This window comes from Lynx canadensis, chromosome A3 (genome assembly GCF_007474595.2).
Source record: "Lynx canadensis isolate LIC74 chromosome A3, mLynCan4.pri.v2, whole genome shotgun sequence".
NCBI lineage: Eukaryota > Metazoa > Chordata > Mammalia > Carnivora > Felidae > Lynx > Lynx canadensis.
This window is the reverse complement of record NC_044305.1, coordinates 23,366,927-23,393,439: the sequence shown is the minus strand read 5'-3', so window position 1 is coordinate 23,393,439 and position 26,513 is coordinate 23,366,927. Positions and strand designations below refer to the sequence as shown.

At 46.6% G+C, this 26,513-nt stretch overlaps 1 protein-coding gene and 1 non-coding gene across 8 annotated transcripts in view; one reads left to right on the top strand and one right to left on the bottom strand.

Annotated features, from left to right (window-relative positions):
- Positions 1 to 26,513, top strand: part of CEP250 (centrosomal protein 250) — a 51,506-nt gene that overhangs the window by 9,982 nt on the left and 15,011 nt on the right. For 4 of the 7 annotated variants that reach the window (XM_030309710.1, XM_030309714.1, XM_030309709.1 and 1 more), the window contains exons 4-23: positions 150 to 262; positions 494 to 659; positions 1,444 to 1,550; positions 1,789 to 2,040; positions 3,660 to 3,756; positions 5,635 to 5,742; positions 6,259 to 6,420; positions 7,193 to 7,371; positions 7,867 to 8,049; positions 9,806 to 9,950; positions 10,776 to 10,922; positions 11,636 to 11,866; positions 13,153 to 13,346; positions 13,569 to 13,696; positions 13,924 to 14,093; positions 20,766 to 20,933; positions 21,332 to 21,466; positions 23,065 to 23,208; positions 24,095 to 24,228; positions 26,006 to 26,144. In XM_030309710.1, the coding sequence (XP_030165570.1) occupies positions 150 to 262; positions 494 to 659; positions 1,444 to 1,550; positions 1,789 to 2,040; positions 3,660 to 3,756; positions 5,635 to 5,742; positions 6,259 to 6,420; positions 7,193 to 7,371; positions 7,867 to 8,049; positions 9,806 to 9,950; positions 10,776 to 10,922; positions 11,636 to 11,866; positions 13,153 to 13,346; positions 13,569 to 13,696; positions 13,924 to 14,093; positions 20,766 to 20,933; positions 21,332 to 21,466; positions 23,065 to 23,208; positions 24,095 to 24,228; positions 26,006 to 26,144 (3,102 nt within the window). The remainder of the gene's footprint in view (positions 1 to 149; positions 263 to 493; positions 660 to 1,443; positions 1,551 to 1,788; positions 2,041 to 3,659; positions 3,757 to 5,634; positions 5,743 to 6,258; positions 6,421 to 7,192; positions 7,372 to 7,866; positions 8,050 to 9,805; positions 9,951 to 10,775; positions 10,923 to 11,635; positions 11,867 to 13,152; positions 13,347 to 13,568; positions 13,697 to 13,923; positions 14,094 to 20,765; positions 20,934 to 21,331; positions 21,467 to 23,064; positions 23,209 to 24,094; positions 24,229 to 26,005; positions 26,145 to 26,513) is intronic. The other 3 variants (XM_030309713.1, XM_030309712.1, XM_030309711.1) reach the window with 3 other exon arrangements.
- Positions 19,891 to 19,963, bottom strand: TRNAE-CUC. The gene has a single exon. It is a non-coding gene; the product is annotated as a tRNA-Glu (tRNA).

Below are 26,513 nucleotides of genomic sequence, written 5' to 3'. Positions count from 1 at the left end.
AATGGATTTACCTTCAGGATGTAGCGATCGAGAAAAGAGACATATTGCTAACAGAGGAGAGAAGGAATCAAAAGAATAAAAAGAAGGAATAAAAAGATTGTGCAGAAGGGGGCATCAGGAAATTGATCTGAGTGGTCTTCTCTTTGGAGGTAAATAAGACGTGTTTCTGTCTGGCTAAGGGACCAGTCTCTCCGAGGTGGGAAAGTGTGGAGGAGCCAAGCCTGGAACAGCTGCTGGTCCGATTGGAAGAGGAGCAACAGAGGTGATGAACCCCATGTTCTCTGGCTGGGGGTGATGCTGGTAGCCAGTGGGTTCTGAAGGCTGAGAGGAAACCTCTGCCCTGAGGGCTAACGTGGATAAAACCGTGCACCTCAGCCTTAGCCCTCCAGTTCCGGGCAATGGAAAATTCCAGTGTTTGTCATCTTACTCCAAGAGGTCCGAGGGTTGGATCAAGCCTTTATTTTGCACTTGTTCCCGCCCCTCCCCAGTGCAGGTGTGAGAGTCTAGCAGAGGTGAACACCCAGCTTCGACTGCACATGGAAAAAGCTGACATGGTGAATAAAGCACTTCGGGAAGATGTGGAAAAACTGACAGTGGACTGGAGCCGAGCCCGGGATGAGCTAATGAGGAAGGAGAGCCAGTGGCAGATGGAGCAGGAGGTAGGAGGAATAAGGGGCTGTAACCACGAGGCTGGGGGGGCTTATGCTTGGGGCACCACCATCCCGGTCAGTGCTGGGAAAGGTTAACTTAGGAACCTGGATGGAAGCTGAACTGTTGCTAAAGTCCCTGAGCCTCCTCCCTACTCGGGCCGGCCGCTTTGCCCTGCTGCGGCTCTCGGCTGACTACTGTCCTTATCTACCTAGTCGAGGTTTTGCTGGCAAGTGAAATGACACTCAGGGCAGCTCTGTCCCTGCATAAGTGGCCAGCTTTGGTTTTAGACAGAGCTGAAATCTCGCTGACTCCCCTCTTCCGGAGGCGTGTATATTTAGATGCTCAAAAGGTAGCTAGTAAACCTGAATGGAGAAGAAAGAACGGATACAGACCTATTTTCAGATCCCAGCTAATGAAACTAATGTCTCCTAAGCCTTTGCTGCATGACAGGTATTTTGTTAGGCGATTTGCATGTGGTATGCCCTTGAATCTTTATTCTAAGTCGGTGGTAATAATGGCAATGGTTCCCGTTTGTTGAGGAACTACTGTTTATCTTTCTATGATTAGCTCAAAGGAAGGTCATATACCATCTCAGGCCCTTTGACCTCCTGAATACCACTGATAACTTTATTAAACTCTTAAGCGTGACCTGAATATAGGTACCCAGTCGTAAGCTGTCTCCCGTGAGTCCGTCTTTCCCTACCCCGGGGAGCCAGGAGGAGTCCTAGACTCCTGCGCTGGCAAAAGACAGACTTCTGCCCTTTGATATGACCTGGATTTCTGAATATGCAGTTCTTCAAGGGCTACCTGAAAGGGGAGCACGGTCGCCTTCTTGGTCTGTGGCGGGAGGTGGTGACCTTCCGACGCCACTTCCTGGAAATGAAGTCAGCCACTGACAGGTTAGTGTGGGGATGAGAGGGGAGGTTTGCCCCTACTGATTCTAGACTTAATGAGAGTGGGCTGCTGTAGAAGTGGGGGACAGGGGAAGGGGGGGTAGAAGAGTGGGTGGGGAGGGATGATATTGTTGGATTCAGATGACTTTCCCCAGAACCTGCTCCTCAGGCTTCCCTGGGCCTGATCTCCATGCTCCCTTCCTCGGTCCCTACTGGAGTCTGCTCTTTCCTTGCTTGTACTCAGAGATCTGACGGAGCTCAAGGCCGAGCATGTGAGGCTTTCAGGGTCCCTGTTGACCTGTTGTCTCCGCTTGACTGTGGGTGCCCGGTCTGGAGAACCTGATGGATCTGGGAGACTGGATGGGAGTGAGCCAACTCAGCTGCTGCTTCTACTAACCAAGACCCAGAAGCTGGAGAAGGAAGTCCATGAAAGGAGCCAGGAGTTAATACAGCTGAAGAGTCAAGGGGATCTGGAGAAGGCTGGGCTGCAGGATCGGTGAGATGGGCTAGGGTCCTAGGAAGGGGTTGTTGAGGGTGTTGACTCCTTTAGAGAGATAGAGATGGGTGGTGGGGGGTGGAAGGTGTGAAGAGCATTCCTCCCACAAGAAGGAAGTTGCGGAGGGAGTTTAGTTTGGAACCCGGTGCCCCAGTTGAGGCCATGTCACTGTCCTCTGCCCTCACACCATCCTGCAGCTCAGTGTCTCTCATGTTGATTTATAGAGCTAGCTACGACTATCTTCAGTCAACACTAAACTACTCACCATTCCCAGAACAGCCAAGCTCTTCCATGCCCCCCTGCCTTTGTACATGCTGACCTTAGCCTGGAAGGCCTGTTTCCCTTCTCCCTCCGCCTCATCCTTTAAGGCAAATGTCACCTCTTCTGTGAAGCTTTCCCTGACCTCAGTAGCCTATTGAATTACTATGCCTTGGTGTGGTCTTTTGACCTGCTGGTTATAATATTGATCTCACTGTTTCTCACTGATTATTAACCTTTTTTTTGTTGTTAGGTTCTTCTGATTTTTGGATTTTGATAAAATAGGCTTTTTAAAAATAATGTAAGAAGGGCAGAGACATAAGCAAAGAGCCCCATTTGAATTTCAGTGCAGAGCTGGGTTTATACCCCATGGCTAGGGTTGTGTCACCACCTATTGGTGGTGTATGTAAATAGCAGTCTGTTTTGTTCTGGGTTGTGAAGCCCTGGGAGGCGCCAAGGACAGAGACCACGTCTTAGTACGTTTATGTCTCTAGTGCTTTGCACTTCGTCTGCCATACACTAACATTCAATGGATGTTTGTTTAAAGATACAATCATTAAATTAATGGCCATACAGTGAATAGAGGCTCTTAGAGATGATACAGAATATAATTATTAAGACTTAAAAAAAAAAAAAAGAAAAGAAATTTAACTCCCGGATAGCATTCATTCAAGAAATATTTATTTAGGGGCGCCTGGCCGGCTCAGCTAATAGAGCATACGACTCTTGATCTTGGGGTCGTGAGTTTGAGCCCGATGTTGGGTGTAGAGGTTACTTAAAAAAATAAAATCTTAAAAAAGAAAAAAAGAAATGTTTATTTAGCTACCCATATAATACCAGATACTGAACTCCAGGATATAGCATAAAGTGATAAAGATGTATGATGATTTCCCTGAACCTTAAGGTTAATATCACAGAGGTTGACCATAATCTTCCTGAATGGCCCCTCCTCTTTCCTTATCAGAGTCAGACCCTTGGGCTGGAGGGACCTTGGGACTGTCCAGTGTGGCAATTCTGATGTTCTTATTGGCTTCAGGGTGCTTGACTTCAAGATCAAGCGGGGCCTGGAAGGGCCCGGGCCAGGGCTTTCCTTCAGCTCTCGGGCCCCCAAACACGTGTTCCAGCCTTGAGATGTGGTAAATCCCTGCATGTGTCTGAGTGGCTTTTGACTACCCCCCCAACCCCCCCAGTTCAAGACTGTAGTATCGTGTGGTCTTCAGGGAGTGCAGGGGCCAGGGGCACCCAAGTGACTCTGGGGAGGCTGTAGTGGGAATGTCTGGGTTGGGGCTGGGGCGTGCTGCATAGTAGCTCTGTCACCTCAGTGCACTGCCCAAATGACAGTGCTGTGCTCTTCTCTTCAGGGTGACCGAGCTCTCTGTTCTACTGACCCAGGCTCAGAAGCAAAATGAAGATTATGAGAAGATGTTAAAGGCTCTGAGAGAGGCAATGGAGATCCTGGTACATGATCCTTTGTTCGGGAAAGGAGTTGGGAGTGGGCCTGTAGGTTCCTTGTCCTTTATGGATAGATAATGCAAGATACCAGTTAAATGTTCCTTGACAGAATGCTAAAAAATAAATATTGGCTGAATCTGAATATTCATTCATTCATTCATTTTTGCATTCACCAGTAAATACTGTCTACCATCCCTATATATTCCTGGGGAAACTACAACGATGTATGCATGTGGTGTGTCCTCATCGGAGAGAGTGGGACATATATTAAGAGGCACCTGGCAAAGGATGGGGATGTGTGATTCAAAACCTAGTCATATGGGAAACAACTGAGGAATATGGCAATGGTTAGCTTGGAGCAAAAAGGGCTTGAGGAAGATATGATGGCTGCCATCACAAATCTGAAGGACTGACATTGGGGAAAAGAGTTGACTTGTTTGATGTTTTCCAGGCGGGCACAAGCAATGTTGATGACTAGAAGTCACAGGGTGGTAGAGTTTGTCTAACAGCTAGAGCTGCTCAGTAGGTGAACAGTCTGCCCTGTGGAAGAGTGAGGTTTGTGTCTCTGGCTTCACATTTGCCAGAGATATTATCAAAGGGACTCTCTAAAGTTGGACGTGAGAACCTCTGGCTTGATTCCACATTTCCTTTCGTTTCTAAGAATTTTGATCTCTTTTATTAGGCGGGTCCTGTATGCCTATCCTCATGCAAACCCCTGGTATTATCTGAGCTGGCATCTACAGGGATTCAGAGTTGTTTATGCCTTTTTGGTTCCTTTTGATCAGGAATTTTCAAATTCAAATGTGCATAGTACCCAGATAATGCCAAAGAGTGAAGTGGGTTCCCTTGTAAGGATTTGGGTTTTCTAGCGCTATCGTAGTTAGTTTTGAGTACTACAGGGGACACTTGATTTCAATACTGAGAAAATGACAAGGCATAGTAGGGACTCCAGACCCTAAAGAATACATGTCTCATCTGGAGGAGACACCCACTGTTCAACTTCAGGAAATTATTGCCATGTAGGAATGGGGGCTGGTCTGGCCCATCTGTTAACTTTTTATTTTTTATTTGTATTTGTATTTATTTCTTTTTTTTTTTAAGTAGGCTTCACACCCAGCATGGAGCCCAATTCATTGCCCAAACTCACGACCCTGAGAGTAAGACCTGAGCTGAGATCGAGAGTCGGATGCTTAACCAACTGAGCCACCCAGGCGCCCCTAGCATCTGTTAACTTTTTGAGAAAAGCCAGAAAGTCAGAATTTCTCAATTCATAAAATCTCTCAATGTATAAACGATGGTTCAAATTTTGTGTAGGCCAAAGAAAACACAGCTGCAAGTCTGTGTCTTGAGGTCTTCGCTAACAATATGATCAGAAGGAACTGAGGAAATCTTGAGTCTTCAAGTTTAGCCTTAGATCTCAAGCATCTGTTTGCTGTACAGAAGCAGCTGCCATTCTCCCTCCAATGATAGCTGATATTCACTGAGCATTTCTTTTGTGCCAGGCACTATGTTGAGTAATTTATATGCATCTTTTTCATTCAAGCCTCAACAAAAATGTGTGAAGTGGTTGCTGTTAATTATTCCTATGTTAAAGAGAATGAAGCTCATAGAAGCAGTTGCCTAAGGTTACCAATCTTAGGAAGGTGATAGAGCAAGAGCTCTAATCCAGGCCGTCTAATTTGGACCTCTGACTCACTCAATCTGAACTCTTAATCACCACATCACACTGTCTTCAGAGTCCTGGGACATTAGTAGCACTCACGTGTGGTCAGAGAAAAAGTGGGGTTGACAGAAGAGACAGAATGAGATTCTGGTTGATTTGGAGGGTGGAATGATAGATGCTTCTGAGAGGTTGGCTCACAGCTCTATCTTTTCCCTGTTCAGGAGAAAAATCATGCAGAATTAATGGACCATGAGGCATCACTTAGTAGGAATGCCCAAGAGGAGAAGCTGTCTTTACAGCAGGTGATCAGGGATATAACCCAGGTACTGGTAAGCCTTCTGTTTGTGGTAACTGGGCTATGGCTCACTCCTCCCCAGGCCTCCATGTCCTCTTAGTCATGCTTAGATATACACTCTCTGAGGTACTTGGGCTTAGGGACTTTGGGTAACGAGTTCTCTGAATGTATTTGAAGACCGGCACCCTAAGGGGTAGCTAAGCATTCATGTGCTAGCACTGCCTGCTGGAACAGGCCCTCTTAGTGCCGGCTGCAGTTCTCAGGCCGGTGGCTAGATTCTGGTCTTTGTTACGTCGGTATCCCCTTTCTTCATTTCTTCATTTATTATTACCTCAGAAAGTGCTCTTGTTGCTAGTCCTAGGTTTGGGTGACCAAAGGTGAGGAGTTGGAGAAATCAATCCTTTTTGCTCTTAGATACCCTCCTCCCACCCCCCTGGGAGAGGAGCTGAGAAGGAAAACATCAGGTTGGCCCAGCCTGTAGTATCACGTCTTCTGTGTGGACTCTAGGCCTTGGTCGGCAGGGTGGTGACTGTGCTGTGGTGGGTTTCAGGTCATGGTGGAAGAAGGGGACGGTATGACCCCAGGCTGTGGTCACGAGAGCTCCTTGGAGTTGGACCCTAGTGGCGACTTCTCCCAGTTTGATTCCCAGGACCCAGGCAAGGCTCTTACTCTGGTGCGTTCAGTGGTGACTCGAAGACGCCAGGCTGTGCAGGTGAGAGCCCCACCATTCCTCCTCAGCCACGGGAGTGGGTGTCTAAACTGATTTGTGCCCCAGGCACCCTCCTGGCCTGGACTGCCCCTTTCACTATGTTGACTAGTCATGAGGTGTCTGGTCAATACCCCCAAAGTGCTCTTTAGAAGCTCTCAGTGTCTGCCCAGTTGTACATGTGGGTAACGGGCACCATTTTCTGTGCATTTCACTTTGCACGCAACTTTCGTATAGCATTACACAAAGGTATGCAACCGGAGCCCTGGGACACCGTGGGTAAGTGTTCCCCAGCTCTGATGGTCCCAGCCACACTAAACTATCTCCATGACCGCCCCCACTCCCCCAATTCACATGTGAAGATGATGGGCTCTGAGACTCTGGGAACCACAGAAGCCCAGTAATCTTTGATCCTCTGTCTTCTCGACTGGCTAAAACTGGCCACATCTCTTTTTTCTTTTTTTAAATGTGTATTTGTTTTTGAGAGTGAGAGCAGGGGCAGAGGGGGGCGGAGAGAGGAAGACAGAAAATCCAAAGCTGACTCTGTACTGACAGCAGCAAGCTTGATGCGGGGCTCGAACTCATGAACCGTGAGATCATGACCTGAGCCAACCGACTGAGCCACCCAGGCGCCCCTTGACCAGCCAGATCTCTATTCTTAGCTTACTCCTGTACCACCCTCAGCCCCCTCGCCCAGCCCCACTCTCAGGCCCCTGACGCCCCTCCTTTGCTCTTTCCTCTTGCTCACCATCTCACTTCTGTTACTCTCCCTCCCCAGGACCTGAGGCAGCAGCTTTCTGGCTGTCAGGAAGCTGTGAGCTCCTTGCGGAGGCAGCATGATCAGTGGGAGGAGGAGGTCAAGGCCTTAAGACAGAGGCTGCAGAAACTCACCGGGGAACGTGACACTCTGGCAGGGCAGACCACGGACCTCCAGGGAGAGGTGGAGTCTCTCAGCAAGTAAGCAGAGGGCTGTTCATCCCGCCTCTCCCCCCGAAGTGACTCTGCGGTCACACAGTTCTGGGCTGTCTTGCTTTGTGTTCTGCTTATTCCTGCTCACTCAGTTTTGGATCTTTGTGATGACAAAAACAAACAACAGTTTCCCGCCTAAAAGGAAAGATGAGGGTTTTTTTTTTTTTTTATGTTTATTTATTTATTGTTGAGAGAGAGAGAGAGAATGTGAGTGAGGGAGGAGCAGAGAGAGAGGGAGACAAAGAATCCGAAGCAGGCTCCGCGCCATTAGTGCAAAGCCTGACGTGCGGCTCGAACCCACGAACCGTGATATCATGACCCGAGCCGAAGTTGGACGCTTAACCGACTGAGCCACCCAGGTGCCCTGGAAGATGAGGTTTTTCAAGGAAACAGACACCTCTGTCCTTTGACCCTGTGACGTCTGCTTCCGGGAAGGATTTGAGGTTCCAAGGTTTCTGCTCATCTCTGGACTCCATGTTCTAGGGAGCGAGAGCTCCTGCAGAAGACCAGGGAGGAGCTGCAGCAGCAGCTGGAGGTACTGGAGCAGGAGGCGTGGCGACTGCGAAGGACCAACATGGAGCTTCAGCTGCAGGGGGACTCTGCTCAGGGCGAGAAGGAGGAACAGCAGGAAGAGCTGCACCTGGCTGTCCGTGAAAGGAAGCGCCTGTGAGTGACCGGTCCCCTCCTTCCTAGGGCTTGATTTTCCCTTCGGTTCCACACCCTCCTCCACCCCACCCCCATCTCTTAGGAAGTGGAGTGAATCACAGCCTGGCGTGCAGTGTGCTCACATTAGCTTCCCGCTCCTTCTTTTGCAGAAAGATGAATACAGAAAGTTCACCCAGGCTTTTCTGAGCACCCATAAGGGCTGCGGGGAATACAGAAGCAAATAAGACACAAGCACTGATCTCAAGCAGTTTGTGGTCTACTGGGGGAAAACAGAGAAGTAAATAGCAAACTGTGCATGAGGCCAGATGAAGTATGAATGAGATAGAGCTTCAGGCTGGGTCCTCTGGGAGCATGGGAGTGAGAGTTAACAATTGAAAGTTTCATGGAGGAGATGGTGGCCTTTGAGCTGGGCCTTGACATGTTTGATTGTGGAGAGTGGGAGAGGGGCAAAAGGGACAGATCAGCAAAGATGTTCAAGGTGGGCTGGGCTGGATGAGGGGTAGGACTTCATTCTGGGAAGTCATGGGAAATGAGTTGGTCTAGGAAGGGAATTCCAGAGTCAAGAGACCAGCTAATCTGTAAATTCCCCTATATAACGTCATAGAGAAAGCAAGGACTTTCAAGCTGGCAAAAGTGTGGTTTAAATTATGGTCCTGCCACTTGGGCAGATTACTTTATTTGTAAGATGGAGATGATAGTATTTACCTTGAAGGAACACAGGGAGATTAGAATGCTGTTTTGCAAAATGCTGGCATAGAGCCTGGCATGTGGTATGTCTTCAGTAACTGGTACCAGTTACAGTACAGGTACAGTTACACTTTTGGCATATGTATCCCCCTCCTCTCCTGTGCCCTAGCTCCTTGCAGCCAGTAGGCATGAAAGGACTTCTGTAAGGGTCATGACTCGTGCAAGTAATGGTCTCCCCTGTATCAAGGAGGAGGAAAGACAACCCACAAAGATGATTATTTGTTTTTAAATTTAATTAGTGTGAATCGATAATACATTTATCAATATTTATAACGATCCGGGGGCGCCTGGGTGGCTCAGTTGGTTAAGCAGCCAACTTCAGCTCAGGTCATGATCTCACAGTCTGTGGGTTCAAGCTCCGCATCGGGCTCTGTGCTGACAGCTCAGAGCCTGGAACCTGCTTTGGATTCTGTGTCTCCCTCTCTCTCTCTGCTCTTCCCCACTCATTCTTCTCTCTCCCTCTCTCTTTCAAAAATGAATAAACATTAAAAAAATTTTAAAAAATATTTATAACGATCTGAAAGTCAAAGCTACTTAAAAAGACAAACACAGAGATATACCTCTCTGCTTCATCCATCCCATTTCCCTTCCTTCCCATTTAGATTGCTCTCTTGGGGTGCCTGGGTGGCTCAGTTGGTTAAACATCCTCTTGATTTCACCTTAAGTCATGATCTCACGGTTTGTGGGTTAGAGCCCCACATCAGGCTCTGCGCTGGGCATGGTGTCTGCTTAAGATTCTCTCTCCCTCCCCCTGTGCCCCTTCTCCCCTCAAAAAAAAAAAAATAATTAATTGCTTTCTCTTTATCTTTCCAGCTACTTTATGCAAATATATGTATATATTCTTATTTCTCCCAATTTCTTGCCTTTTTCACTGTATATGTCATGGAGGTCATATCAGTTTTTAGAGAGCTTCATTCTTTTGCTTGGCAAAGGTAATTACACTCCTGTTCCCTTCTGGGGTGTGACCACTCCCTGAGATGGCCCCCAGCCTCCTCTCTTTCCATTGTAGTCAGGAGACGCTGGCAGGCCTGGAAGCCAAACAGTCCGAATCACTCAGTGAGCTGATCACACTTCGGGAAGCCTTGGAGTCCAGTCACCTGGAGAGGGAGCTGCTGAGGCAAGAGCAAACAGAAGTGACCGCGGCACTGGCCAGGGTGCGTGGGCCTCCACCCCTCACTTGCTGGGTGGTGTGGGTGGCTTGGAAAGTTATGTTTCTAGGCAAAGGCCATATGGCCTGCCTCATTCTTCACCCTTCAAGCCTCGACCCTTCATATTTCCTGCATCACTTATTAGTCTCTGCTTTTGGGTTCTGTCCCTCCCAGTGTACTCTACACTGGAGTTAGAATGCTTTTCAAAAGTATAAATCTGGTTACATCAGTCTCCTTCCTGTAACCATTCAGTGGCTTCCCAGCTGCTTGGTGCCACATTCAAAGCCCTTTGCCTTCTGGCTTCCTCCTCTGTCTATAACCTGTCCTAACTCCCCATATACCTGGACTCCTGCCACAGCTTCAGTTTCGCCATGCATTTTCATGACTCTGCTGCTTCCCACATACTCTTCACTTCCCACGGACTGCTTCTTTCCTCTCTCTCTCACCACAAGCCGCTTCTCACCTCTCAATACCCAACTTAATCGCCAGCTCTCCTACCAAGCACTTTTGGCTCCCCCAACCTCAATGAATGCCTTTTTTTTTTTGAGTTTCCAGAGCACTTTGTGCTGACATTGTGTATGAAGTCATCACAGCGATAGTTGTTTCTACATCCTGATGTCTGTGCCTCTGTACTATGAGCTCCTCTCTCACTTCTCAATGAATGAACAAAGGAGTGAATGAATGAAGGGAAAACTTGTTTCAAATGTAAGGGAAGGATTGGAGCGTTAACTGATCTCTGTACAAGGACGGCAGCAATTGTTGGGGATGTGAGCTGTTCACCGTGGTGGGAAAACGTGAACACGGAAACCCTTTAACTCTCTTTGTTTTTAGGCAGAACGGTGTGTTGCGGAGCTGTCTAGTTCTGAGAACAGCCTGAAGGCAGAGGTCGCCGACCTTCGGGCTGTAGCTGCAAAGCTCAGTGCCTTAAATGAGGCTTTGGCCTTAGATAAAGTTGGACTGAACCAGCAGCTTCTCCAGGTGAGCACAGATTTCTCTGATCCACAGAGTAAGGGCTGGGCCCTGACAGAAGGCAAGCCAGTGACTGGTAAAGCTCATGCCCATGACAGGGAAGAGTCCTTAATGGATCAGTGCAAGATGGATCAGTTCCCAAATGTGGTCCTAAAATGAGCAAAAGGAACATTGACGGAACAGAGGGCAGCAAAGACTATAAAAGGCCTGGGCTTAGCCGTTAAAAATAGTCTGCTCCCACACCTACAGCAGAACCACCTTTGGGCTGGAGGGTAAAATCTCCAGGGCTGGGAAGGAGGCCTGTGTCCTCTGGAAGGAAGACTCAGTTTTTAATCCCATTGTGTGAGATAATAGCAATCTTGAGAAAAGGATCTGCTAAAGAGCCTACATCTCAAAGAGTGTGTTTCTTATAGGTTGCAAAGTTAACATGTCTCTTCACTGCTCCTATTCCCTTGAGCCCTAGAAATGTTCCAGATTCCCTTTATTCTGAATTCTTTAAGAGTGGGGTTTTGCCTTTTTAATCTCCATCCCCAGCATCAACCCATCTAGTACCTGGAAAACAGGCACCAGACCAAATGAATGCATAGTCCCCCTCTCTTACAAGCCCTCCTGTGTTTCTCCTATGAGTCATAGATTCATGTCTTACTTGGACTTCCGTCTTAGCACTTGGTCTATAAACTGTAACCATTTGTCTTTGATGCCTTTCCCCTTTTGACCAGTAGTTGGAACAGGAGAACCAATCTATGTGCAGCAGAATGGAAGCAGCTGAGCAGGCAAGAAGCACTTTGCAGTTGGGCCTGGCAGAAGCCGAGAGGAGTAGGGACTCCCTGCAGGAGAAGAACACTCACCTGGAGGTTCAGCTGCAGAAAGCAGAGGAGACTGGGGCTGAGCTGCAGGCAGATCTCAGGGGCATCCAGGAAGAGAAAGAAGAAATTCAAGAGAAATTAAGCGAGGTGAGAACACAAAACTGATACATCCCATTAAGATACCACACGTACTCAATGTAGAAAATGAAAACTCAACAGAAATGATTCAGGAAGTGAAAAGGTCTTACTTCCTAAAAGTGACCAGTGTTACTGGTTTCAGGTACATCTTCCCTTTTTTTTTTTTTTTAACCTTTTATTTTTATTATTTTTGAGACAGAGGGAGACAGAGCATGAACTGGGGAGGGTGAGAGAGAGAGAGGGAGACACAGAATCTGAAACAGGCTCCAGGCTCTGAGCTGTCAGCACAGAGCCCGATGCGGGGCTCAAACTCATGGACTGCGAGATCATGACCTGAGCCGAAGTCGGAAACTTAACAGACTGAGCCACCCAGGCGCCCCATATCTTCCCTTTTTTTAAAACAATTCCCAGGGGCGCCTGGGTGGCTCAGTTGGTTAGGCGACTGACTTCGGCTCAGATAGTGATCTCACAGTTCGTGAGTTCAAGCCCCGTGTCAGGCTCTGTGCTGACAGCTCAGAGCCTGGAACCTACTTCAGATTCTGTGTCTTCCCTCTCTCTGCCCCTCCCCTGCTCACACTCTGTGTCTCTTTGTCTCTCAATAATAAATAAACGTTAAAAAAGATTTTTTTTTTGAACAATTCCCATAAGAATCCTTCAGATTCCTTACTACTTCACACTTTCCAGTTTGAATTAGATGCCTTTTCCTGGATGCTCTAACAGTACCTCCTGCATGTTCCAGCCGCCACAGCCTTCTCACTGTATTATAATTATCTGTTTACAGTCTCCAGCATTAGACCAAAAGCTCCTTGAAGGCAAGGCTGTGTCTTAGTTGTTTTTATTCCTCCATCTTTTAGCACAATGTCCAGCACATAGCAGCGGCTCAGTAAATTTTTTCTGAACCAATGACACAGCTCAAAGATCATCTTTTGCCTCTACCAAACTTCTCACTGCCCTAAAATGATACAAATTTTCCTTCCCAGAATCCCTTTCTCAGAGACTGATTGCTTTCTTCCTGATGATATACATGTTTTAATTCTAAAGACTAAAAGCTCCTTAGAGGTAGTTCTCTTGCAGCCCTAACCCCGGGTCTTGCGCAAAGGAGAACATGCTTCCTGGGCTGGGAGTTCTACAGGTTGATGAGGGAAGTAGATAAATGCCACTTATATGAGTGGGCAATGCTCAGGACTCACAGAGCTGGGTCCAGAGTCTCTGAAGGGCCAATGCCCCAATCTGGTGATAGCAGCCCCGGGGGATCCTGCCTCTGCCCTGTAATCTCCCGGATTTCTCCCTCTCAGGCTCACCATCAGCAGGAGGCAGCCTTCGCTCAGCTGGAGCAGCTGCATCAGGAGATGAAGCGACAGGACGAAGTGCTTGCTCGGGAAGTGCAGGAGAAGGAGGCCCTAGTACGGGAGAGAGCAAGCCTAGAGGTGCGGCTGCAGGCTGTGGAGCGAGACCGGCAGGACCTCTCTGAACAACTACTAGGGCTCAGGTAGGGCCCACACGCAGTTCAGCCAAGGACAGAGAGAGTTCTGCAAGGCAAGGAGTAGCCAACCTAAGCTCCCTGCCCAAAGTAAACGGGTCCTAAATGAGTTATGAATTTGTAATTGCCGCCTAATTTCTCTGGGTAGTCAGTACTTAGAATCCAACTCCTCTTAAGGAAGGTTAAGGGGCTGGATGGGTAAGAACTCTTCCTTATTCCTGAACCTGACAGCTCAGCCAAGGAGCAACTGGAGAGCAATCTGTTCGAGGCCCAACAACAAAATTCTCTGATAGAGGTCACCAAGGGACAGCTGGAGGTCCAGATTCAAACTGTCACTCGAGCCAAGGAAGTAATTCAAGGTGAGACCCCTCCTCTCCTCCCCCCCCCCCCCCAGTCCCCGCAACTGGGATGGGGACTCTTCATTCCATGGAGATCTTGAAAGCCTGGAAGCAAATGGGAAGCTCAGAGGTCCTCCTCCAGCCAGGCTCAGGGCTTCTCGGACGGAAGTTGTTTATGAGATCTGGGGAGAAGGGAGAGGGGAAGAGGGCAGAGGCCCAGCGAGAGATACCTGTCCCTGGCATCTTAGGGGAAGTGAGGTGCCTGAAGCTGGAACTGGACACTGAACGGAGCCGGGCAGAGCAGGAGCGGGAGAACGCAGCCAGACAGCTGGCCCAGGCTGAGCAAGAGGGGCACACTGCCCTGCAGCAGCAGAAGTCAGCCCATGAGGAGGAGGTGAACCAGCTCCAGGAGAAATGGGTAGGTCATGGATGTGGCTGGGGACAGGAGAGGCAGATGTGGCCTCCCTTCAGTGAGTGCTCCACCCATTGACTCTTGGGACAGATATTGCTGCTTATAAGAGTGAAATCTGAGCAGGACTAGCCTGGTCCCATGGTGTAAAATCCAACTTCTAGCTAGTAATTGAGCAATATATGAAAAACACTAAGAACAATTCCTGACATGTATGTAGTAAGCTCTATATTTGTGTTAACTATTATTGTTGTTGTTTGAGTATGTACAGAGAATTAAACATGGATCCTGGGATTTAGGATTGTTATACTGGCCCCAGGATGTAAAGGGAGCAGAGGAATGCCTTGGACCCCTTCTTGTCTAATTCAGAACTGTATTTCTTTTATCTTTTAATTATATAACTTAGTCTATTTGCTTTTATTGTGACTATAGGTATATTTGGATTTATTTCTACTATCTGATGCTATTTTTCCTGCCTTTTTATATCTTTTGGGGCAGGGAGGTCACCTTTCTTAACTTCTTTTAGGGAGTTCAATTGGATGATTAAGTTGTATTCTTTTCTGGGTTCTTTTTCTCTCTCTACTACTTTGGGTGGTCTGTTCTCTATTTTTAAAAAAATTTTAGTTGTTTCCTTTAATATTTAAAAATACATACTTAATAGGGGCGCCTGGGTGGGTCAGTGGGTTAAGCAGCTGACTTCGGCTCAGGTCATAATCTTGCGGTTCACGAATTCAAGCCCCACATCGGGCTCTGTACTGACAGCTCAGAGCCTGGAGCCTGCTTCAGATTCTGTGTTTCTGTCTCTCTCTCTGCCTCTCCCCTGCTCATGCTCTCTCTCTTTGTCAAAAATAAATTAAAAAACAAAAACATTAAAAAATTTTTAAAAATACATACTTAATAAAATCATAAGTTAATCAGTATGTTTACCATTTTCCTGAATGACACAAGGCCTGCATTCACTCCTCCTGACCTATGTACTGTTTTATTCAATGTGTTTTGTTTTAACTAGTTTGTTAACACCACAAATTATTTTGACTTGTTTTCAACCATGAACATTTGTTTAGATACACTGAAAAAATTACAAATGATTTTCACTCATCCCTTCTTGCATATCAGACATTCTATTTGGATTTATTTTCCTCCTTGAAATAGAATTTCTTTGGTGAGGGTCTGTTGGTAATTAATTGTCTGAAAATATTTCTATTTTACTTTTATTCTTGAAAGATAGTTTCATTGGGTATAAAATTCTAGGATGATAGTTATTTTCTCTCAGCATATGCATTATTCTATTGTTTGTGTCAAGAAGACCCTGATTAGTTGTTTGTCAGACCTTCTTACTGTATTTTCCATGTATCTTGACTATTACATTTTCTACATTCATTTTTCTTTCTCTATACTGTATTGTAGATGATTTTTCAGATCTGTCTTCTACTCACTAACTCCCTTTCAGCTGTGTCTAATCTGCTATGTAGTCTATTCACCAAGTTTTATATTTCACTTATTAAATTTTTTTTTTCAAAGTTTATTTATTTTTGGGACAGAGAGAGACAGAGCATGAACGGGGGAGGGGCAGAGAGAGAGGGAGACACAGAATCGGAAACAGGCTCCAGGCTCCGAGCCATCAGCCCAGAGCCCGACGTGGGGCTCGAACTCACGGACCGCGAGATCGTGACCTGGCTGAAGTCGGACGCTCAACCGACTGAGCCACCCAGGCGCCCCTAAATTTTTTTATTTCTAGACATTCTATTCAGTTTTTTTTTTTTTCAAATCTTCTTGGTCATATTTTAGTTTCTTTCCTTAATTTATATTTTCATCCTCTCTTTTATTCTTTAAACACATGAAACATATTTTTATGCTATTTAATAACACCAATAACTAAAGTCATTTCGGGCAGGGGCTCCTGAGTGACTCATTCGGTTAAGCACCCAACTCCTGATTTCAGCTCAGGTCATGATTTCATGGTTAGTGGGATCAAGCTCCACATCAAGTTCTGCACTGATAGTGCGGAGTCTTCTTGGGATTCTCTCTCTCTCTGCTCCTCCCCTGCTCATGCACTTGCTCTCTCTCTCTCAAAATTAAATAAAATAAATTAATTAAAAAAATTAAAAATAAAATAAAAATAAAATCTTTTCGAGCCTGACTCCGTTACATGTTTTTTCCATTGGTTCTCACTCCTGTGTTTTATGATTCTTGACTCTGAGCTCACATTCTTTAGAAAATTTTCTGTGGGAATCCTTTTGGCCTAAGGCGGAAGAGTTTTTCTTCAGAGAATTTGCTTCTGCTTCTGTTAGGAATTTCCTAGCAGAAGAGGAGGACACTGTTGTTATCCCCATTTTTTTTTTTTTTAATTTTTTTTTTTTTTCAACGTTTATTTATTTTTGGGACAGAGAGAGACAGAGCATGAACGGGGGAGGGGCAGAGAGAGAGGGAGACACAGAATCGGAAACAGGCTCCAGGCTCTGAGCCGTCAGCCCAGAGCCCGACGCGGGGCTCGAACTCACGGACCGCGAGATCGTGACCTGGCTGAAGTCGGACGCTTAACCGACTGCGCCACCCAGGCGCCCCTATCCCCATTTTTATAGATGAGGAAACTGAGGCACAGAAATATGGTAGAAATTAACTGAGGTCACTTGTACTAATAGTGTTGGATTAAAGGTTCTATCATCCCAGAACCATCTCAAAATAAAATTTTAAAATGAAGTGAAATAAAATTTATGTTGAAAGTATTTGGGGTCACATTCAAGCCCTATGCCCACATGAAGACCAGGTTGTGGTTGACTTCTCAATGGAGAGTTTTTTTTTTTTAATCCTGTGTAAAAGTTGAAGCAAATAAATGTTCTTGCTATTTCCTTCTGTGGGATTTTTTTTGTTTTGTTTTCTCTCCCCCTACTTTCTGTCCCTTTCTCTTCCCCATTTCTCTCTTTCCTTCTTCTTTCTCTCAAGTTTATCCTTCTACTGAGGGTACTATAGCCCAGGGATAGGCAAGGTTTTTTTGTAAAGGGCCACATATTAGGTTTTGTGGACCTTATGGTCTCTGTCGTAATTATTCACCTCTGCTATTGTAGTACAAAAGTAGCCAGAGATACCATGTAAACAAATGAGCATGTCTATGTTCAAATAAAACTTTAAGTGTGGACACTGAAATTTTAATTTCACATAATTTTCACATGTCACAAAAATCTCTCTCTCTCTCTTTTTTTTTTTTTTTTTTTTTTTTTTTTTTTGCTCCTTTTCAACCATTAAAAGTATTAAAACCACTGTTAGTTCACAGGCCATACAGCAACAGGAGGCTGGCCAGATTTTGCTCATGTGCCATCGTTTATTGACCCCTGATTAGCCTGTTGGAGGTCCAGTTTTATGTGGGAATCTTCTATTGGACTCCCCACCCCTGTCTTCTGTTTTCTTTTTCCCACGTAGCATTAAAATGAATTTCAGAGTTATTAGGTTTAGCAGATACCTCCAGTGGAAAGCCAGTCTGTACTCATTTACCATTTACAAAGCACAAGTCTTGCTTTGATTTTGACTCCTGTGAAATTTTCATTATTTTCCTGCTGGCTCACTTATACATTAAAACGTACACTGGGGCGTCTGGATGACTCAGTCAGTTAAGTGTCTGACTCTTAGTTTCAACTCAGGTCATGATGCCATGGTTCCTGAGATCAAGCCCTGCACTGGGTTCTGTGCTGATGGCCAAGGCCTGCTTGGGATTCTCTGTCCCTCTCTCTCTGCCCTTTCCCTGTTTGCACTGTCTCTATCTCTCTCAAAATAAATAAATAAACATTGAAAAAAAAACCCACAACATATATTTAATATTTTATCAGTATTTTTTGCCATTTTACAGCTGGAAGGTTCAGAAATCTTGTTTTTCAGGTCTCTGAAAATAGAAGTTGATTTGTGCCTTGTGTGTATTTGTGATTTGACTGTTATTACAAGGCAGACTTGTTGGCAAGATGGTAGCTAGAAGTTTGCTTGTTTTGAAATTATATGCCTAAAGTAAGTAATTTAATTATTTGTTGAACAGTGTCCAGAAGGCACTTTCCCCAGCAAGAATTAGGCATATCACCCAGGGAAAATCCTCCAAGTGAAAGATGCAATAAAGTTCCAAAATAATGAGTAACCACCTGACATAATCTAGGCTTCTCTGGAAGGATTGACCATCTCATGGCCATACCTGAGTCATGGGAGGGCGTGTTCCATTTTTTCCTTTCCTCGCATTCAGACAATGCCCCTGAATTCTGATCATCTGACTTTATGATCTCCCTACTGATTGAAAAGGTTGACTGCTCTCATAACTCTTGGGGTCTGTTAGTTTGATTGATTGATTGATTGATTGATTGTAAGCTCTACACCTAATGTGGGGGGTTGAACTCACAACCCCGAGATCAAGAGTCACATGCTCTACCAACTGAGCCAGCCAGGCACCCCTGAGAGTCTGTTAGTTTTAACTATGACTGCCTTCTCCTGGAATCCTAACAATTGGAAAAACTCTTAGAGGCTCTAGTCTTCATACTTTCACCTAGTGCATGTACCCCCTTTAATTGTAGTGATAGTGGACACTCATCAACCACTTCCCCATGCCACATGCCTTGCTAAATGCTATTTACATTATTTCAGATAGCCTACCTACTACTAGCTAGTGAGGAAATTGAGATGTAGAGAAATCACTCAAGGTCACATGGCTAATAAGCAGTAGAACAGGAATTAACCATCTCTTAACCATTTATGCTGTGGTCATTCCTGCAGTATCCCTTTCATATGGTCACTTAGCTTCTGTTGTATTCCACCAATGGCTGCCCATTCATTTCTAGGTAGATCTAGTTATTGAAAAATTATTCCTTATGTCAAGCCAAAATCTCTTACATGAAACAAATCACATCTTAGGTTTGCTTGAAATACCTCACCAACATGCTTGCTTTCCTCTAGACATGTTACACGTTACTCATGACCCAATGTGCAGAATATTCTGATCCACAACCTAACTGGCAACCCTAGCCTGTTACTTCCTGGACATCATGGAATTGGCTCTTTTGGTAGCTATAACACACTTCTAATCAAATTGAGTGAATAGGCCAGTTTTTTTTTTTAAACACTTATTACTATTAAAATTCATCTTTCTCATATTTTCACAGCTGGCTTTTTAAATCAGAGGGAATGATTTGATGTTCATAGCCATTTGATAACTGTGGCATTATGGATTGCTATTCTTAGGCATCTTAACAGTCCAGCAGCTGAAATGTGATTCATTCGTGCAATGTTGAGTGTTTACTGTGTGGGGAGTGTTGAGGAGACAGTGGAGAGCAAAGTAGACGTGGTTCTCCTTATGGAGCTTAAAACCTCAAAGGACAAGACAAGTATTAAACAAGTTAATATGTAAGTGTGTAAGTTATTATGGAAGATCCATGAAGAATAAGAGCTGGGTGTTATAAGAGCAACAGCAAAGGGGCAACAGCAAGAGCAATAGCAACTTATAACAGCAAGTTATAAGAGCAACAGAACTGTTTCGAGTGTGTGGTCTGGGAAGGCCTCTCCGGGGAAGCATTAGTTAAGCTGTGAGGAACAATGGTGTGGGAGGCAGGCAGGGGTGTTCTAAGGAGCAGGAAAGCATGAGGAAAGAAAGGCCTTAAAGGTATGAGAGTGTGTAGTGTGCTCAAGGTCCTGAAAGGAGGTCAGTGTGGCCAGTGAGGGGGAAGCTGTACAAGATGATGTTGGAAAGGGGTGAAACCCTAGAGGCATTCCCATTAAATGAATGCATAATTCGAGCAAAAATATGTAAATATTTTTATTAATTTATTTTTAGTAGGCTACATGCCCAACGTGGGGCTTGAACTCACGACCCTGAGATTGAGAGTTGCATGCTCTACCAATTGAGCCAGCCAGGCACCTTGAGAGCTTGTAAATATTTTAAAGGAAAGGTGCAGGGAACTTCTCTCTTAATGCTAATGATAAAAGGTGTTAAGTAAGGTGATAAAAGGTGATAAAGACTTATCTCAGTCCTTAAAGCAACCCAAATTGTTATGCCCATTTTTATAGATGAGGAAACTGAGTAACAAGAGATGAGATTGAAATTAACCCAGGTCACTCACTAGTGGTGTTGGATTAAATAAAGACTGTAACCCAGGCAGCCTGGCTCTAGAGCCCTTCACCAACTATCCTGAGAAGCTAAGAGAGGGTGCCGGCTTAGTCTGGGGGATTGGGGAAGGCTTTGGTCACTGGCTGACCTCCAGGAGGACCAGGATGCCCTGTCCTCATGCCCTTGTATAGCAGGAGACATCCTAGCTAGGCTCAGCCTGACTTTTTGGGAGGCTAACTCTACCACCTTGGACAGGGCAGAGTGGACAGCAGAGAACCAATCTGCCACCTCAGTTCATTGTTACAACCGTCAACGATAAGTGGTGTGGTTGCTTGAAAATAACATTATCTGTAGCCTATGTTAGGGACAATTGCACTTTAGAAAATGCTTTCTTGTGTATTTTATCATTTGATTTTTTACAACTCTTATTTGATTCTCATAAAATTTGGTGAGACAGATAAGCCAAGAGTTAGCAACCTCACTTTGTCGATGGGGAGACAGGCTGAGAGAGGTACCAAGGACACCCAGCTGAGACCTTCTCTGCTCCAGCCCTCCTTTTGCCTCCTGTCCTTACCCACTGGGTTCTAACCGTGAGTCCTTCACACGACCAGGAGAAAGAGCGCTCCCGGCACCAGCAGGAACTGGGAAAGGCTCTGGAGAGCCTAGAGAGGGAGAAAATGGAGCTGGAAATGAGGCTGACGGAACAGCAGGCAGAAACCGAGGCCATCCGGACACAGAGGGAGGAAGAGAGGGCGGAGGCAGAGAGCGCCCTCTGCCAGGTGGGAAGCTGGGGAGATGGGAGCTGTGATCCCCCTACCTCTGATCACTTCCTTTTCCACTCCCAGGAGTATTGCTGCAGGGGGGCTTCCAGAAGAGACGTACATGCCCACTTTGCTGCTTAGTGAGAAGGGGTGACCGGCGCTATTAGCTGTGGGGCCGACAGTATGCCACACTTCCTGAGGGAGGGCTGATGTTCACCACATCCTGTCAGCTTGCAAACCAGTGACAATCTTTGTACTTCCTGGTTCTTAACCAGTGGGTCCAGATCTTCCTTGGCCCTCAGCCCCCACCCCACATTCTGGAAGAACCCTTGAGCAGCTGGGCTGTGTCTGTGGCCTAGAGGGTGAGCATGGTCACCCCTGATGCAGCAAGCCCTTGCCCTCCTGCCTATCCACAGATGCAGCTCGAAACTGAGAAGGAGAGGGTGTCCCTCCTGGAGACACTGCTGCAGACGCAGAAGGAGCTGGCAGAAGCCAGCCAACAACTGGAACGCCTGAGGCAGGACATGAAGGTTCAGAAGTTAAAGGAGCAGGTATGGAGGGTGGTCCTGGGCAGAGAGGAAAGGCGGTATTGATGTGCTGCTTCAACATTGGCCAGTTCTCTGTTGCTTCTTTGCACCAGGTCCTGGGCTAGGTGCTGTCACATGACAAACATAAAGGTGAAGCACAGCAGTGAAATGACAGACACGGTCCCTGCCCTCAACGAGCTCGCATTCTGGTGGTAGAGCGGATGAAAACAAGCAGACACAGAATAAAGGAGATAATTACAGATTATGATAAGTGCCGTAAAGGAAATGGATAGGGTGAAATCATTGAGAGTGAGTCAAAGGAGGCCACTTCGCACAAGGTGGTCCAGGGGTTCACTGAGAAAGTGACATTTGAGCTGAGACATGAAGGTTAGAAAGAGCCAACGACATGTAACAGTAGGGATGAATCCTGAAAGCATTGTGCTTCGTGTAAGAAGCCAGTCACAAGAGGCCACACAGTGTATGATTCCATTTGTAGGAAGTGTCCAGGATAAGCAAGTGTACAGAGTCAGAGAGCAGATGAGTGGTTGGAAGTAGGGATGGGGTTAGGGAGGGTACAGTCTTGCTTTCTGGGATGATAAAAATGTTCTAAAATGGATTGTGGTGATAGTTGTACCACTCTGTGAATATACTGAAAACCATCGAATTGCATGCTTAAATGGGTGAATTGTATGGTATATGACCTATATCTTAGTAAAGTCTTTATTTTTTTTAATTTTTTTAACGTTTACTTATTTTTGAGAGAGAGAGAGAGACAGAGCATGAGCAAGCGAGGGTCAGAGAGAGAGGGAGACACAGAATCCGAAGCACGCTCCAGGCTCCGAGTTGTCAGCACAGAGCCCGACGCGGGGCTCGAACTCACAAACTGTGAGATCATGACCTGAGCAAAGTTGGGCGCTTAACTGACTGAGCCACCCAGGTGGCCCTCGGTAAAGCCCTTTAAAAAGAGAGAGAGAAGCTAGCTATTTGAAGAACTGTTTAAGCAGAGGAAATAGCCACCATAAGGGCTGTGGCATAGACAGAAAAGGGCTCGGGGAAGGGCCAGGGCAGAAAGGAGGCCCTGTGGCTCCAGCTCGACAGGCTCAGGGGCCAGTGGAAAGGTAAGCGGGAGCTCTTGGTCAGCCATGGTAGGAGCTTAGAATTTGTTCTAAGGGCAGTGGGAAACTGTTGGATGGTATTTAAAAAGAAGAGTAGGACATGATTTATTATAGATATTTTAAGAAATACTTTAGCTGCTGAGTGGAGGGGTGTGTGTGTGTGTATGTGTGTGTGTGCGCACACACATGCTCACATGTAGGGGGTGGTGGCCTGAAGTGGAAGTAGGGATATGCGACAGGAGGCCACTACAATGGTCTGGGTGAGGGACTGCTACCAACTGAGGGGCCCCGACCAAGAAAGCCTGGGTGAGCCAGCAGGCTTTGTGGGGGAGGAGATTCGGGAACAGGAGGTGAGGGTTGAGGTGACATTGTGGAAACAGCATGGATTGCGGCATCCTGCCTCAGCTTTTGCCAACCCAGTTGAAAAACCAGTGTTAATGTGACATGGGCTTCAAGACGCAGTCCCCAGCGTTTCCCTCTGCTCACCACGGTCTTCTCCTTTTGCAGGAGACCACCGAGCTGCTGCAGACCCAGCTCCGGGATGCTCGGCAGGAACTGGAGCAGGCAGCCCAACGGGACAGGGGTGACCTTGCTGGTCTCCGAGAAGAGTGCAGGGCCCTGCTGCAGGCCAAGACAGACCTGCAGGAGCAGGTGCCCCCTCCTATCTCCCAGCCCTGCAGCCCTTCCCCAGCGTAGCCAGCCTCTCCCGTGACTCCAGTAGGAAAGGGGAACCCTGGCCCTGCTGCCTGAGCTTGGGAAGGAGGGAAAACAGAAGGGTGCTGAGAGCTGCGCATGTGTCCTCAGAGCCCCAGGATAGTCCTCTCTCCCTGTGTTAACCACAGAACTTAGATTTTCTCCGGTGCCCATCGTTCTTCCCACCCTCCCCAGAGATCCAGTATTTTTTTCCAAAACTTTTTAATGTTTATTTATTTTTGAGAGAGAGAGAGAGAGAGAGAGAGAGAGAGAGAGAGCATGAACAGAGGAGGGGCAGAGAGAGAGAGAGGGAGACACAGAATCCAAAGCAGGCTCCAGGCCGAGCTGTCAGCACAGAGCCTGATATTGGACTCAAACTCATGAGAACCCTGAAAGCATGACCTAGGCCAAAGTCAGATGCTTAACTGACTGAGCCACGCAGGTGCCCTGAGATACGGTATTTTTTATACCAGGTTGCTTTTCCTACTCTGATTGCTTTTCCTTTTCAGAATCCTGTATCAGCTGGTGTTCTGACTTTATTTTTTAAAAATACAATCACAATACACTTGCCCATCACTCTGCCTTTGGGTAGTTATATTCAGGCAAGATTTTAATTTGCACCTGCCTTTACACAGCAGGTGTGGGGCTAGGGGATGAGGGTGAGGCTGAACGGTACTGGGGAAGGGGCAGTAAGAATAGTGTGTAAGGGTTGGAGAAGCCCCAGAGCATGGGACATGGGCCAGTAACTAAGGTAAACCTTGAAGGACCCCAGAGCCCCAGGCGGAGTGAGAAGCCTCCTCCTGCTGGCCACCCGCCCTTTGTCCTCATGCCTTTATCATCCCAGGTGGAGGACTTGAAGTCTCAGCTGGTTTCCAAGGATGACTCCCAGAGGCTGGTGGAGCAGGAGATTAAGGAGAAGCTGAGAGAAGCCCAGGAGTATAGCCAAATCCAGAAGGAGCTGGAGAGCGAGAAAGCCAGGTAGGCTTGATGGGCTGTGGAGTGGGCTTTAGCCTGTCTTGCTGCTGTGGTCACCTTGAGGTGGACAGTTCTTTGCTCAGGTAACCTAGCCTCTTGTGTCTCCAGCCCTGGACTATACAGGTAGCCATGTGGAGAGGATGTGGTTCCTGTCTTCAAGCTTACACTTCATTCACTTAGTATATATATGCTTGTGTGAATACCAGATGCTATGCCAGGGGTGGGGGATGCAGGGATAAACAAGACAGCATGGTCCCTGCCCCAGTAGAATTATAGTTTTGTGGGGGAAGACATCAATAAAATAATCCCCCAGATAAATCATTGCAGATTATATTACCTGGTATGGAGGGAAGAAATAGGATGCTGAACTAGAAATGGGAGTTGAGGATATATATTTTAGATAAGATTTTAGGGAAGGGAAGGTCTTCCTCAAGGAGATTGCCTTTAATTTTGTTTTTTATGTTTATTTATTTATTTTTGAGAGAGACAGAGACAGTGTGAGTGGGGGAGGGGCAGAGAGAGAGAATCCCAAGCAGGCTTTGCGCCGTCAGCACAGAGCCCGATGCAGGGCTCGAACTCATGAATCTGAGATCATGACCCGAGCCAAAACCAAGAGTTGTTTAACTGACTGATACACCCAGGCGCCCCAGAGGTTGCATTAAAACTGATCACCAAGGGGGCGCCTGGGTGGCTCAGTCAGTTGGTCATCTGACACTCGATTTCAGCTCAGGTCATGATCTCACAGGTTATGAGATCAAGCCATGTTGGGCTCTGTGTGTTGGGTGTGGAGCCTGCTTAGGATTCTCTCTCTCTCTCTCTCTCTCTCTCTCTCTCGCTCTGACCCTTTCCTGCTTGCACATGTGTGCATGTGCTCTCTCTCTCCCTCAAATAAATAAATAAATAAATAAATAAATAAACAAACAAACTGATCACTGAAGATGAACTGGAGCCAGCCATGCAAAGGAGTAGGAGAGCTCTGTGGTGGGAGTAGAAATCTCACAATAGCCCGGAGGTGGATCAGAACTCGGGGTATTTGGCTGGGGACTCTGGAAGCACTGTATGACCAGAGCCCAGTGAATGACGAGAGGGTGTGTGACCTGGAAAGTCTGTGTCACTCAAGACTTATGGGCCATGGCCAGAAGTTTGCATTTTATTTTAGGTTTAGTAGTAAACCACTGAAAGGTTTTAAGCAGAGAAATGGACACGATCCAGTTTACGACATATCAGAAGGGGTAGTGATGGCAGAAAACATCAGGAGTGAGATACGGCCATTCAGGCGAAGTGCAGCGTGTCTCAGTGATGCAGAAGTTTGAAAAAGAGCAGATCCTCTTGTTGATGAAACTATAGGCAGCAAGATAGTTTAAGAGGTGGGTATGGTTGTCTGGGTGAGAGATACTAAGGCTGCACCAGGGTAGAGTAGTGGAGAAGAGGAGGGAAGGGGCTCAAGGGACGTTAAGGGAGTTGGATTCCATTATATGTTATCATAGATTGGACATAGGTGGGAGGTGCAGAGGGGATGGACAGAATTGGACACGTTGAATCTGAGGTATTGCGTAGGTATTTCCGGAATCTACCAGAGAAGAATAAACTGTGCAGCTGAAGGCAAGTATCATATGCATGAAGTACGTAGGAGTATTCAGTCGGTGCTCAATAAATGCTAGCTTTTATTGTTTCACTATAATTATTGTTAGTTTTTCTCTCTAATTATGAATGCTGTGTTTAGCACAGTCAGTTCTTCATTCCCTGAGAGAATGACCTTAGACCTCTGACCTCTCTTTAGCCTGATTCAGTCGCTGGTGGAAAAGGAGCAGAGACTCCTTGTTTTACAAGAAGCGGACTCTGTTCGACAACAAGAGCTGAGCTCCCTGCGCCAGGACTTGCAGGAGGCCCAGGGAGGGCAGAAGGAGCTCAGCGCCCAGGTACTTCCCACGCTGGTGATGGGCCCCATTCCTTGGTGGAAGCCCACTCCTGGAGTAGAGAGGGCGACTGTTTAGGATCCTCTCATAAAGAGGGCCGTTCTCTTTTTCCATATTACAGGGTGTGCTGGGACTTCAGCCACCCTGGCAGGAGAGGCAAGTCAGAACTGGGCAGGGTGGGGGCTTGGGAACCTGGCCCAGAGTTGAGAATGGCCCCTGTGAGGAATCTGACAGCCCAAAACGTGGCGCCCAAAGGAGCAGAGCCATACAGGCCCGGTTCAAGCATGGCCACGTCTAAGTGCGCTCGGTCAGCCTGGCAAGACACAGCAGTGGAACAGGTTATTATGCAGATCAAGTAGGCAGCAGCAAGAA